Source organism: Hippocampus zosterae, chromosome 3 (assembly GCF_025434085.1).
Source record: "Hippocampus zosterae strain Florida chromosome 3, ASM2543408v3, whole genome shotgun sequence".
Classification (NCBI taxonomy): domain Eukaryota; kingdom Metazoa; phylum Chordata; class Actinopteri; order Syngnathiformes; family Syngnathidae; genus Hippocampus; species Hippocampus zosterae.
The window spans coordinates 15,368,860-15,382,234 of record NC_067453.1 but is presented as its reverse complement, the minus strand read 5'-3'; the positions used below and the strand labels follow the sequence as shown (position 1 = coordinate 15,382,234).

The 13,375-nt window shown below is 38.9% G+C and overlaps 1 protein-coding gene across 1 annotated transcript in view; it reads right to left on the bottom strand.

Moving 5' to 3' along the window:
- elapor2a (endosome-lysosome associated apoptosis and autophagy regulator family member 2a) overlaps positions 1–12,081 on the bottom strand; it is a 37,796-nt gene extending 25,715 nt beyond the window's left edge. Inside the window, exons 1-7 of the mRNA XM_052060238.1 lie at positions 11,758–12,081; positions 6,504–6,624; positions 5,187–5,376; positions 3,687–3,834; positions 3,235–3,324; positions 2,478–2,583; positions 2,234–2,386 (exon numbers count right to left, since the gene is read on the bottom strand). Of these exons, the coding sequence (XP_051916198.1) occupies positions 2,234–2,386; positions 2,478–2,583; positions 3,235–3,324; positions 3,687–3,834; positions 5,187–5,376; positions 6,504–6,624; positions 11,758–11,895 (946 nt within the window). The 5' untranslated portion in view covers positions 11,896–12,081. The remainder of the gene's footprint in view (positions 1–2,233; positions 2,387–2,477; positions 2,584–3,234; positions 3,325–3,686; positions 3,835–5,186; positions 5,377–6,503; positions 6,625–11,757) is intronic.
- Positions 12,082–13,375: the final 1,294 nt, after the last annotated feature.

Sequence of the window (13,375 nt, the reverse complement as noted above, 5' to 3'; positions counted from 1 at the left end):
TATGAAGTCCACAAGAACAATCATTATTTTTTACTTCTGATTTTAAAAGTAGTTATCCATCAATATGTTATGAGTGGTGTATGTAATGTGGAGGTGATTAAATATGTATATGGTCTCCCAAAATTCATAATGGCCCTCCAAGGGAAACCATAACTACAATGTGGCCCGTGCCAAAAATGAGTTGGTCACTCCTGCAATACACCATCAGCAACCAGAAGTTACATATTTGGTATCTGACATTTGAATGGATTGTAAAATAATGCATTTCACTGCAAACAAGGAAAACTGGTAATGCATACCGTATTAGATAATATTCACCACATATGTTGCTCTGAAATCGGCACAGTGGTTCAGGCTTTGATTTGTAGCTTCGAAACATGAATGTCAACAGTGCCGCCGGATTATCATTTATCGCGGCCTCGGTGTGTCATGGATTTTTTCAAACATATTCATAAAAAAAAAAGTGAAAATGCTGCAAAAGGTCCTCAAGAGGCAGTGAAAATAATCAAAACAACAGCGAGTCACATAGAGCAACATACAGGACTGTGTTTACTGTATTTCGTTATTTATACACTAACCTAACTTATACATGTTTAAATATATTAGTATATAGCATTAAGTGCTGTTAATTACTACAAACATGCATGTATACCAGTACATTTGGCCTTATAAATATTTATACTCATACCCCTGTTCATATACCTATATGGAGGGTGGGGGTGTTTTTGCTACTTAGCGGATTTTCGTTTATCGCGGGTGGTTTCGGTCCCCATTAACCCCGATAAACGAGGGATCACTGTACTTGCAAAGACTGTTTTTTCTGTATGTTCTTCACAATAGAAGGCTTCAGAAATAGAAAACAAAAGTTTGGGGCATGCTGGAGGCTATCCTAGCCGTCATTGGGCTGTAGTCAGAGTACACCCTTTAGTGGTTGCCACCCAATTGGGGGGCCCACATAGATAAACAAGACATTAAAGGCGGAGACTAGGCAAAAAACCCCACATTAATTTTAAGGATATTGAAAAATATTAAATAATGTAAAGAGCATAACACTCATGAATCATGCCTTGAGGGAAATTGCTGCTGAGGTGTTTTTAAGTCAACAAAGTTGCTTTAAACTAGATGCCTAAAACATGTTTTGAATCAATGCATTTTTGATAGTTTTTATTCTGGTCCTGTTATCAGTCAAGGCAGCGTTCAGATTTTAATACAACTTCAAGAATGTCTGTTTATATTCAACTAAACCACTAATAACCCTCTTTTTTTCCCTCCAGAATTGGAAACTAAAAAAAGGAAGAGACCCAGACTCCAAAGGAAAGGGCAGCAATTGATCGACACCTTTCAAAATTTGTAGCATTAAAGAAAGTTCCAAGGAAAGATGACTGCGTTAAGTGTCGTAGTCAAGCATCGCCAGACCTTGAAGACCGCACATGGAGAGATATTCCACAATGAAATTATTAAAAGATATGTAATTGGGGAAAAAAGCTTGAAGATGAAAGATGGAGAGAGGGAGAGACATAGGGGGAGATAGATGAAGGGAGAGAGGGAATGGGATGAGAGAGAGGGGAGAAAAGGAATAGAGTTTGAAAGCACAGTTATTTGGTAGGGTATATGTGGGTTCATGTGTCAGGTTGTGGCGCAGCAAGTTTTTTTAGTGTGCGTTTTGAAGGTTGAAGTTTTTCAGGTGTTCTTGTAAGTTTTGAATAAGAGTACTTTTGTTTGTCAAAAATAAATCATAAAGTCAAGTCAGCTTTTATTGTCAAATATGCTCTCTGTGTAATGTACAGCACAGATTAAAATACTTTCCTCTCTCAGCCACAGTGCAAACATGTGGCGTATTGAACACACAAATATCAGAACTAAATAAAACTAAATAAATGACAGTACCCTGTTAATGGTGATAAACTGTTTAAAAATAATATCTGATTATAAATTTACATCATTAAATGTTTAGTAAGGTGAACGGCACCTAATCTACTTCAAAATCATTAAGAACGCATGGCCAGTGCCCGGTCCTCACTTACTGTATCTAGTTAAAAACTTTTTCTTAACCTTTGGTGTTTTATTTAATCTAAAGGAATGTATTGCCTAAGGGCGCCCTCCTGTGTCTAGAAATGTGTCTTTTTCATTTCTTTTTCAAGCAGAAAGGGTGGTCCTCGCTTTGTAGGCCTTTTTACTCGGTCCTCACTGTGCAGCAAGTGCAGGAATGTGTGTGTGTGTGTGTGTCTCCAACCTGCATACTGCGTGGTCACGTCACAGGGGGAGCAGGAGCTCGCCCCGTGGCCCGAATAGGTGTCCCGGGGACAGGGCTCGCACGAAGAGGAGCCCGGCACTCGGCTGAATGTGCCCGGCTTACAAGGGAAACACTCCGACGTGTAGGCCACACCTGGAGATGGAGGAAAGAGATACAAGGGGAATGGATGAATCTTTGATGGAGTGATAATTGCAAGAGGAAAAGCTGAAAATAAAAGACAAACCTTCTATGTGGACATTTTTCAGCAAAACGGGTTTCACTGCTTTGTTGCCCAACGTGACGGCACTTGTCCTCCAGTACATGATGTTTGTCCCAGACTTAAGGTTGACCTGGTGAACATAGTACCCCACCCCCAAAAAAATAAGTAAAAATAACGAATGGGCCAAATTTGAACAAATATATTCTAGATAAACATGAAAAACAACTGAACAATTGCACTGAACAGTATTAAAAACAGTCAGCACAGTTTGATTCAATGATTCTTTTGGATACCACATGAGGGAGGCTACATAACACTTCCGGTACCACACTTTGAGATTTGCTGACTGCACCGAAAGATTATCCTGAACTGATTCTCCTGTGGTGTGGGGTGTATTAAAAGTGATTTATCCTCCCCAATCTGCTCGAAAATGGTCCAGTCCAACAATCGTAAATATTTACGATCGCAAATCCTGAAACAAGTTAGACCTTCTGACAATCTGGCCATATGTGACCATGCCCCCTCTCCCCTCTGATCAAAATCAGCAAAAAACGGATTATGGAATGTCTATAAAAGATCATCGATTTGTCTTGTGGTGTGTTTAGAGTGACTTTCCTAATGCGTGTTGTGAGAAGAAAGCGCCTTGAGCACACTAAACACTGTGAGAGGAGTATGCACACACATCAATGTTTTCCTGATCGTGTTATTGCCTTGTCTCCCATTCTAAAAATCAATTGAAATGTAAAAATTGGTGCACTTTTAAATGTACTTTTAATCTTACCGTGTGGGTGGCCCACTCTCCTTGGCTGGTGACCTTCAACCATTTAGTATCTGCGGCCTGATCCAGCTCTTGACACTGGTCATTCTGGATCTGCATTCAACACAATTACAATTAACTTTCACCGCAACCAATTACCACACTGGACACTTGATTAAAAAGCCTGTTATAAGTCTCGTCAAACTGAAGGTGTCAAAATTGCAAATGAACTTTTTGACAAGGCATTACACAGCTGATGGAGCTACTTTTATTTCGCTTTTTATTTAAATTTTACGTGTATACCTGTTTTAAAATTTGTTTTTGGTTGACAACGGCATGGCAGCGCGGCAAGGCCATGATTCGATTTTTTTTAACCCTCATCAACAAACGAGTTGGCCCACCTGTCCTTCATAAAAATCCATTGCGGCCCTTGAGCGCAAAAGTCTATGGACAGAATGTGTGCGTTTGCGACTCACAAAGAACTCAAAGATCAAGTTGTTGTCTGGGTACTGGTACTCAAAAGTGACGGATCCCTGCTTCTTCAGGTGGACCGAGTACACCAGTGAGACCGTGCACTCGTCCCGGTTGGACGCCAGATAGCTTCCCTGCGGCACCCAAGAAGAGCTGCGGGGGCATGAGGGCATGGCAGGTGAGAGATGAATAAATGAGTGAATTTTCACTGGATTAGAAATGGCACAGCTATAGATACAACCATAAATAAAACGTACCAGAAAATGCATCGACTGTTTAATATAGTCTGAATTTGGCACACTACTATATGTTGACCAAGGAAATGGGATGTATTTTTAATATGAAATGTCTATTTTCTTAACCAATCCAAGGGAAATTCATTTTAAAATATATTATGAATGCTGATATTGAATATGTGATTTCAAGTAAAGTGTCAAAGTAATTGTTTGAAAGCAGCATTTAAGCATGTACTCTAAGTCTCCTATTATGCTGCATTTTAAAAACTCCTGCAGTAAAGCTTACAAAACAGGAGAAAGTATTGTAATGATTTTTTTAAAAGTGTATTTTACTGGGCTTGCTTTTGTTGTGTTCTCAGTTTTACTGTGCATTTTCAAATTTCGGGATGTTTTTTTTTCTTCGAATTTTGCAACCACCAACATACCATCCCATTTTTTCTTTCTTGTATGACAAAAGAAATGTTCATGGGTCAATGTGACGCGCTCCCTGTTTAGGCATAAAAAAACAAAAGAGCATAGAGTAATAATTACTGTTCAGTCAGTTTTTTTACTATTTTTCCCCGGATTTCTAACCGGTTAATTTTATCCCACAATGTAACAGGGGTGAGAAATACAGAAGCCTCTGGGAAAAAATATTTACTATCATGGAAAACATTTATTTCATTAGTCCAATTCAAAACCTGACACGTAAATATCGTCATATTTTGGTTCACTACAGAGTGAAATATTTTGCCATGTTATTTTTGCATTATTTTGATGATCTAGAAATTTGAAAACAACTTGTACAGTAGAAATAATCATACAAAGAAATTAGGCGGCAGGAATTATGTTTAACGAATCTGGGCAGCAGACGAGCAATTTCTCTTTTTTTTATTGAACTGCAGTGATTCTGCATATACAGTATTTGTGTTTCTCCTTTTTGTGATTCACCTAATCGCAGATTTTTAGGGGGAACTATCCTCCCTTGTATGCTGAACAGCTCACCTACCACTTTGAGATTTATCGAAATGCGCATGTAGAGATCAGTGCTTTCAACTTAAAAACAACAACAAATTAAAAAAAGTCAGCAAGATATTTTTTTTCACTTTTCAAAGAGATCAGTTTGACCCACAACAGGTTTAAATATATCTATGTGGTGATCACAGAAGAGGCGTCTCATTTATGACATTTTCTTCAGTGCAAATGTGATATAATAGCTGCCGTTGTGTTTCATATAGGTACAGTACGTGTCACACGCCCACAGACAAACATGATGCACGTTTGCGTAACCTGTTGCATGTGAGGTCGCCGTCTCCGTGGGCGCCAATTTCTAGGGTGGTTGCTAGGCTACTGAATCCTGCCGGCATGGTTTCCCACTGGTCGAAACGGATGCCACTGCCCAGAGAATAGCTTCCGGCCGCGCAGCGGGTGCACTCTTGGGCCGACATCTCCAGGAACTCGCCGGCTTTGCACGAAAAGGCTACAAGCACCAACACAAAACAGGATGGGATGACAAATGGGATTTTTCACCATGACCTCACGCGTACTGCTGGGTGGCAAAAAGATTAGGATGCTCGTCGGCGTTCACTTCATTTTTAGTGCATTCATTAATAAATCTGTGCAATTGAGCGGAGAAACAGACATTGGAGGAAGTGAAGGAAGTGGAAGTGTTGAAGCAGCACAGGAAAAACCTGTTAGCAGTCTTGTCTAACAACTGGTCTCACCGCATTAGTGAGCTATTTAACAAGCTTTATTTCCCGCTTCCTGCTCCACTTATTTGACCTAAAAGATTTGATCATGTCCTGCATATGCCGTAATCTGCTGTGTTTATTTTTCCAAGTAAATAATGGCCTTCTTGGCTTGCCCGAAAAATGCAAATTTTTCTCAAATTCTTCTTGCAATGTTAACACTATTTTTCGAACATGTATCGTGAGTCGTGGCAACATTATGACTTTAATCTCCAACATGTTTCTTTTTTTAAGATCAAAAATGAACTCAAACTTTAAAACTTCAGTTACCTAATACTAGTAATACTACCAGTACTTTATTCTCATAATTTCATGACTGTAATCTTTTTTTTTTTTTATTTTGAGAATATATGGGTTTTCTCTCAAAAATACATCAATTAATTCTCATAATATTGGTTAAATGACCAATATGTTATTCTTGCAACATCATGGATCTTTTCTGAAAATCCATTTTTGTCTCACTAAAAACTAGAAAAACTTTTATTTCAAAAATGTGAATTTGTATTTGAAAATGGACAACAATTCTGTACTATAACAATTTCCAGTAAGTCTCGAAAATATATATGTCTTCTCATCTCAAAAACAAAGTTTGTTCTCCTAATATCTCGCCGATCACTTCATACGAATCAATAAATAGACAAATTCCTTTTTCAAATCTCCATTGTATGAGGAAAACAGCTACTCTTTTTAGTGCTGCGTTCATTGGCCTCTTGCTTTGGAGACGCTCCAAACAGTCTGTCGGGATGTGTTTTGGAAAATTCCGGGGTACCGATAAGGAGGTGCACACATGCGCACACACGCACACACACACACGGATCTAAAACAGATGGCCACAGAACAAAATATGCCAGCGACTTACTACAATCTGTGCCGCGCACCGGCTCGGGTAGGCCGACACAGGCCCCGGGGTTGCGCGGGATGGCTGCCCGCCACCGAGAGCCAGAACTGTGACACTCTGTGTACTCAAAGTAGTAGTCTTCCTGCAAGAAAAAAAAAAAATAAATTAGAAAAATAAATAACACCACAAATGAACATAACAGAGCATGTAAACCCCACAATATTTGGTATCATTGTCTGTTATGTTACAATAACGGTATACCAGCATTAAATATCAATATTCAGGATGGGACAAAATATGGATATGACATTATATGATCTGTCTATTATGATACAGTCTTGACTAACCGGCCTGAAACTTGTTATCATTATCTACCTGTTACAATACTGTACATCTACACCAGCATCGTCTCCCAGTATTAGGAATGCAACAAAATACCAACATTACAATACATCGCAGTGTTGTCTGTTGTGATACAGTGACAATATCAAATAAAACATGACGTACGGTGACGCGTCTGTTGGGACAAAATACTCATATTGAAACATATCTTATCATGATATACGGCATCATTGTTGTGATACTCCAACAGCGTTATCGCAGGTGCCTCTCAGGCTTGGCAAAGCAATAGGGTGAGATAGCACTCCTCCAATTGTGAACATGCATCTTTGACAAACATCAATTTTATTGCTAGTTATAAATGGCATCAGATGGGTCGTAGGTGCAAAATAACATTCATATAGGCTAAATCAATTGAAAATGTATTGAAGTCCTTTCTCAAAGACAGTTCAGTCTCAAAGACTGTTAAGGGTGGAGCTTATCAATACTGCAGTTTTTAAAAATTCAGCCCTAGGGCCACTTTAGTACCAGGGGTCATTATGCATCCCTCTCTCCATGCCCGCGTGGGTTTTATCCGGGTACTCCGGTTTCCTCCCACATTGCCAAAGCATGCATAGCAGGTTAATTGCAAACTCGATATTGTTCATAGGTGTGATTCTGAGTGTGAATGGTTGTTCGTCTACGTGTGCTCTGCGATTGGCTGGCAACCGGTTCAGAGTATCCCCTGCCGACTGCCCGAAGACAGCTAGGATTGGCTCCAGCACACCCACGACCCTCGTGAGGATAAAAGGACTCGAAAGTGAATGGATGGATTGGTTTTGTATTGATTGATAGACCCATGTACTGTATTTACTGTCAGTGTTTCATGTTTTATATAAAGAGAAGGAAATAATTTTTATGGTGCCGTTTCACATGTAATAAAATGATGAGATCATTATGACTTGTGTACAAAACTGTTAATATTTAGGGTACATGAAGGGAAAATCTATTTGCAAACAGCCAAATTGCAGACAATTTTTGCCAATGTTAGAACGGCTATAATTGGCCGATTTAATTGGCACACCAGCATCAAATATCAATATTGTTACTGTTTCACATGCATCAGAATTATCTTTACCATAAAATAGTATTTTTTAATGATTTTTTTCTCTTGGGGTTTAATGTGTCATTGCATTTTATAGATGTCATTTTGCTTTTGTGTCACTTTTCATCCGCTGAAAATATTGACAGCGTATGTGCTGAGTCAGTGTGACACAGTAAACAACAATCGCAATCACAGGCATGCAATGAAACTGCATAAAAACTGAACATGATTATTTTGGTAGACTGGACCTAAACAAGTATCTGGGATGTGTTGAATTTATCTGAAAGGAAAAGAGAATTTGCATTCCCTCCTCCACCCTTTGATGAAAGTGAGGCTGTAAGGTTTACTGAACAATAAAAGGTGAAGCAACTGTGTTTGCAACCTCAAAGCGCTGCCGCTGAGACAAACTCACGCTACAAGTAACGACCACTCCTTTTTGTGTATCTGGAAGCACAACATTCCGCCATCTGTTTTGATGGCCGCATTTTTTTTTTTTTGCACCGTCATTGACTTTAATTTGTTTGAGGCACAGGCAATTTGCTCTAAGGCTGCTAGGGAAGCTCAGCTACCCCTAAAATGTCAAAAAATAAGTGATCAAATTTATGTGTGTACATACAATTGTGTGGACATGTCATTGACTAAATATGCGTAACAACAAGCTCAACTTTTGTTCCGATTTAGCTTCTTAAGACTGGTTACGAGGAGACTCTTCTCATTCAATCCCGCAACTTCACTGTGCTTTGAACTGTGTGGACGCTGAGCATCTACAGCGCGGCCGCTGGGCGTCTCGAGAGTCCAGAGCCCGTTGTCCCAATGCATTGAAACGAGACGAGTCATTGGATAAATGCTCGTTTTGTCCCGCCCACTGGACGCTCAGCGTCTCTGGGAGTCTATGGACAGTGGGCGTGTATCGGCCGGCCCGGACGCTGAGCTTTTCTGCATGATGATTGGATAATCTGTCTGAGGCTGAATCTCTTTTTGATTGACAGCGAAATGAGCCAATCACCGATCTTTTAATGTAGGCATCCGTGGGAGCATCTTTCAATTCTTATTCTGTTCTAAGTTGAACTGGAGACTTCTTCTAATCATCTTAGTGAAACTCTCTTTGTTGAAAACGACTAGCAATGAATTAATATTTCATTTCTGGTGGGTTTTATTGGAGCTGCTGTAGCTGTAGGACACTAGTTAAGTCCCTGGAAAAGACGCCTTGTTGGTATGACAGGGTGGGTCACAGATAATTTTCTTGAAAAGGAATGGAGAGTAGAATTCACGTATAAACGGATACATTTTATGATGTCGGCCAAAATTGAACTTCCCCTCTATGACAGACCAGCATCCGCCACTGGTTTGAGGAGTATTTTGGCTACGTTGAAAAGGGTAGAAAAAAACGTTGTATTATTAATGTAAAATGTTGTGTATTTTAAAAGCATAGGACTCAATCTTGAAACCATGACATTGTTCTCATATTACAACTGTAACTTCTAAAACAAAAAAAATAAAACAGTTTCAAAATGCCTAACTTTCTCATAAATTGAAAAGAAATAGTCATAATAACAATAACATGTTAGTGCGTTTTTTTTAAATACCCCAAAAATATTCGTCTCAAAAATGTGAGTTTTTATCTTGATAATGTAAGACTTTTATCTTAAATTTACTCTAAAATTAATTTCTTCCAATTTATTCTCATAAAATGATCATATTAATTTCATAGTGTTACCTTTCTTCTATCTAAATTGGTCCTTTTTTTTAATGCGACTCTGCAACAGGGCTGATTGATTAATCGATTGAGTTTTTAGGGCAGGCCAAGTTTTCGTTGTTCAAATACAAAAAAAAAATCTTTCTCCATTTCTTAAAGGTTTCTGTACTTGAATGCAAGTGCGTCTCTGCTATCATGGACCATTTAAGTTGACTATATGGTAGCGAACATACGACCTACTGAACACTTTTCCTGTACAGTTTTCCTCAGTCATGTGGAATGTGTTCTGATTTGCAGCATTACCCAAAGAGGAAATAACAGTCCACAGCCATGTATGCTTTAAAGCACATTCATTGAAACCAAGGAGCATGAACATTTTTTCAATTGCTTCAAACGGAGACTACCACACCCCGAAAACGACCTTAAAACTGCATTTTGAATTTGTCTTTTGCTTTTCTTTTTCAGTGAAGGGATAGATAGATAGATAGATAGATAGATAGATAGATAGATAGATAGATAGATAGATAGATAGATAGATAGATAGATAGATAGATAGATAGATAGATAGATAGATAGATAGATAGATAGATAGATAGATAGATAGATAGATAGATAGATAGATAGATAGATAGATAGATAGATAGATAGATAGATAGATAGATAGATAGATAGATAGATAGATAGATAGATAGATAGATAGATAGATAGATAGATAGATAGATAGATAGATAGATAGATAGATAGATAGATAGATAGATAGATAGATAGATAGATAGATAGATAGATAGATAGACAGACTTTTAAAAGTATAAATTATAATATACTTTTATTTCAAGGCCAAAAATGCCCAACCCAAGCAAGAGTGATTGCCTTCAGGAATGCTGCCCTTCAATCTCAGGGACCAGAGTGACACCAGTAGGCTTCAGAGGAGGTGTTGAGCTGATCCAGAGCAGTTGGACAGGGAAAAACAGTGCATGCAGGAAACTGATAAGAGCACATTGGCCCAAATTCAACACACTGGAGCGAGGAAGCATTCATGAGTCATGTAATGGCAGTGGTGTCCAAATTATGGCAGAGGACCCATTTGGGGGCCAGTGCTGTTCATTTATCATCAGCCTGTGGCATATAACAAAAATGAACAAATGACATGGTCCGTGTCATTTGCCTCCATTGTACAAGAGAATTTACTTTCTACGGTAGATGGAAAGGCAAGAGATGTTTGCACACTCGTTTAATAGAGACCATTTCTGCGTTTGCAAAAATGCATCAAAGCTGCAGTATTTAGAACTAAAATAGTAACATTTTTATCCATAATGCCCTGATGAATAAGCATAATATCGAAAAAGCTTTTTTCAGTACCTTCTTATTTTCCTCAGCACAGATTGTTCTAAATTGCTCTAAATTGTCCCCAAGTGTGAGTGTGGGCGTGGATGGTTGTTCGTCTCTGTGTGCCCTGCGATTGGCTGGCAACTGATTCAGGGTGTCCCCCGCCTACTGCCCGAAGACAGCTGGGATAGGCTCCAGCACCACCCGCGACCCTAGTGAGGATCAAGTGGTTTGGAAAATGGCTGGATGGATCGATATATAAATATATATTTATAAAATTCCTGAGCACTTCTTTACCTACACTAACAAATTAGTTTTACTGTGATAAATACAGTGACCCTTCAACATTGTTTGTTTTTAACTAATTTGAGGCATTGCTCTGTCCATTTCTTGCCTTGACGAATACTGTTGTTTCCTAACATCCACGCAGAACGCTCACCCTTGCTTATGCAGGAAAAGAGAAATTGTTTTGGTGGGGCTGATATGAGTAAGGGTTATCCTGTATCTATTAATTTCAATAGGAAACATTTCTTTGAGATAAGAATGACTTGAGTTACACGCGTGGTCACAGAACGAATTACAGTCTTATCAAGACACCTTCATAGATTAAAGTGAAAAATGTCAGTGACCCTTGAGAGGAAAAAAATCTAGATACCCCTGTTGTTGTGATGATCAGGACTTCTCCTCGAGAAACCGGAAATAAGACGGTTTTTTTTTTCTCAAGGGATATTGGACGTCACACGCAGGCCAATCAGTGCACAACAGGCAATGAAAGGTGGGAATGTGTGAGGAATTAAGCGTGGAGCGTGAAACAAGTGCGCATCACTTACCTCCGTGCATGGCCGCTGTTTCTCGGCGCCGTCAATTATCGTCAGTTCGCAGCAGAGGAAGATGACGATGGCGAGGAGGGGATGTTTGATGTGGATGGTGCGAGCCGAGCTGGCAACGAACCGAGCCGGCGAGGGCATTGTTGAGCATCCAAAAAGCAAGAGCGATAAATAATCAACGTAAAATCAAATGTTTTTTTTTTTTTGGTTTAAATGGCATTCAAGCGCGTGTTTTTGTGGTCCGCCAATTTGTCAAGCTCGCCACCTGCGATTATCCACGGACAGTGCTCTCCCGCGGTGCTTCGCGTCTGTCAAGTTAAATAGGGAAAGTAGGACTTCCGAGTACGACTTTTCAACATAAAATATTTGAGGGGGTCCTTCTTTATTTTACACTAGCCGTGCCGTTTTTTTCTGGTTTCGTTGTATTATTGCAGTATCTATAACAATATTGAAAGTGGTATTGTAATTAAAAACGGTCTATTTTGTACTGTAATACAACCACGTATGCTTTATTTCGAAGGCAAAACGCTCACGCAATGTAGCGTGTTACCGGTTATGCTGCAGTGTCTGACTTTAATGTGTGACCAACCACAGTCGGGTGACGCTTCAAGTGACGTTGACAAAGGAAAAAAAAAACATAGAGTAATTATCTTACGGCGAACAATGCGGTATTGTCGTGATAATTTAAAGGAGATGATGCAACTCAAAATAAATATCGTAACAGACTCTTATCATCCTCATTTGGATAACATACCATCTAAAATAGTCCCTCGAGGTCTTTTTGCATGTGTGTGTGTGGGGGGGGGGGGGTAAATTTTTCATTGCAATATTCACGTTGACCACGAGACGTCGGACAAGTCCCACAAACAGCGACGAGGAGTAAGAGTAGTATTACTGTAGTAAGTGACAGGAGTAGAAGGTATCATTAGAAGCGTATGAATAGTGGCAGGATGACTGTACTTGTAAGGTAATTTAAGAATTGGAGGACATTTTACACCCCACCCATCAAATTTTAAATAATCCACATAGAAAATACTAAATCATGCAGTTTCTGAGTAGATTACATTTATTTGTCCAAGGACTAAATCAAAATAAATAAGACAAAAGAATGCTTGAAAATAGTTTTAAAAATACTAAATAAGTCTGGAGTACCTCTTAAAATTCAATTTTCTCTTGTCCCGCCCCCTAATGCCCAAATTGAATCTGAAATAAAACAGTTAAAATAAAATGTCAATTTCTTTTTTGGGATTATTGTTTTCATTGCTGTCTCTTGTAATTGTGGGAACATTTCTTTTCATGAACATCATCCTTCAAATAGGAATTATTATTAATGGAGAGTGTGTCCCACAACATGCCCACAACCCTGTTACCTTTTTAGCCTAACCTCAGATAGAAAAAAGAAAGACAAAAAGCAATGAATCACATTACATGATGGGATTGACATCATAAAACAATTTTCCAAAACAGAGGGTAGAGCCAAGGCATGTTGTCTTTTCTATTTTTCATATTTTTACAGCATAACATAGTTAGCCTTGAGTGAATCTCTCACTCTGCCTGATGCAAGCCTGTTGTGCATGAGATCAGAATATGACTTTTTTTCTATACTTATTTGCATACGCAA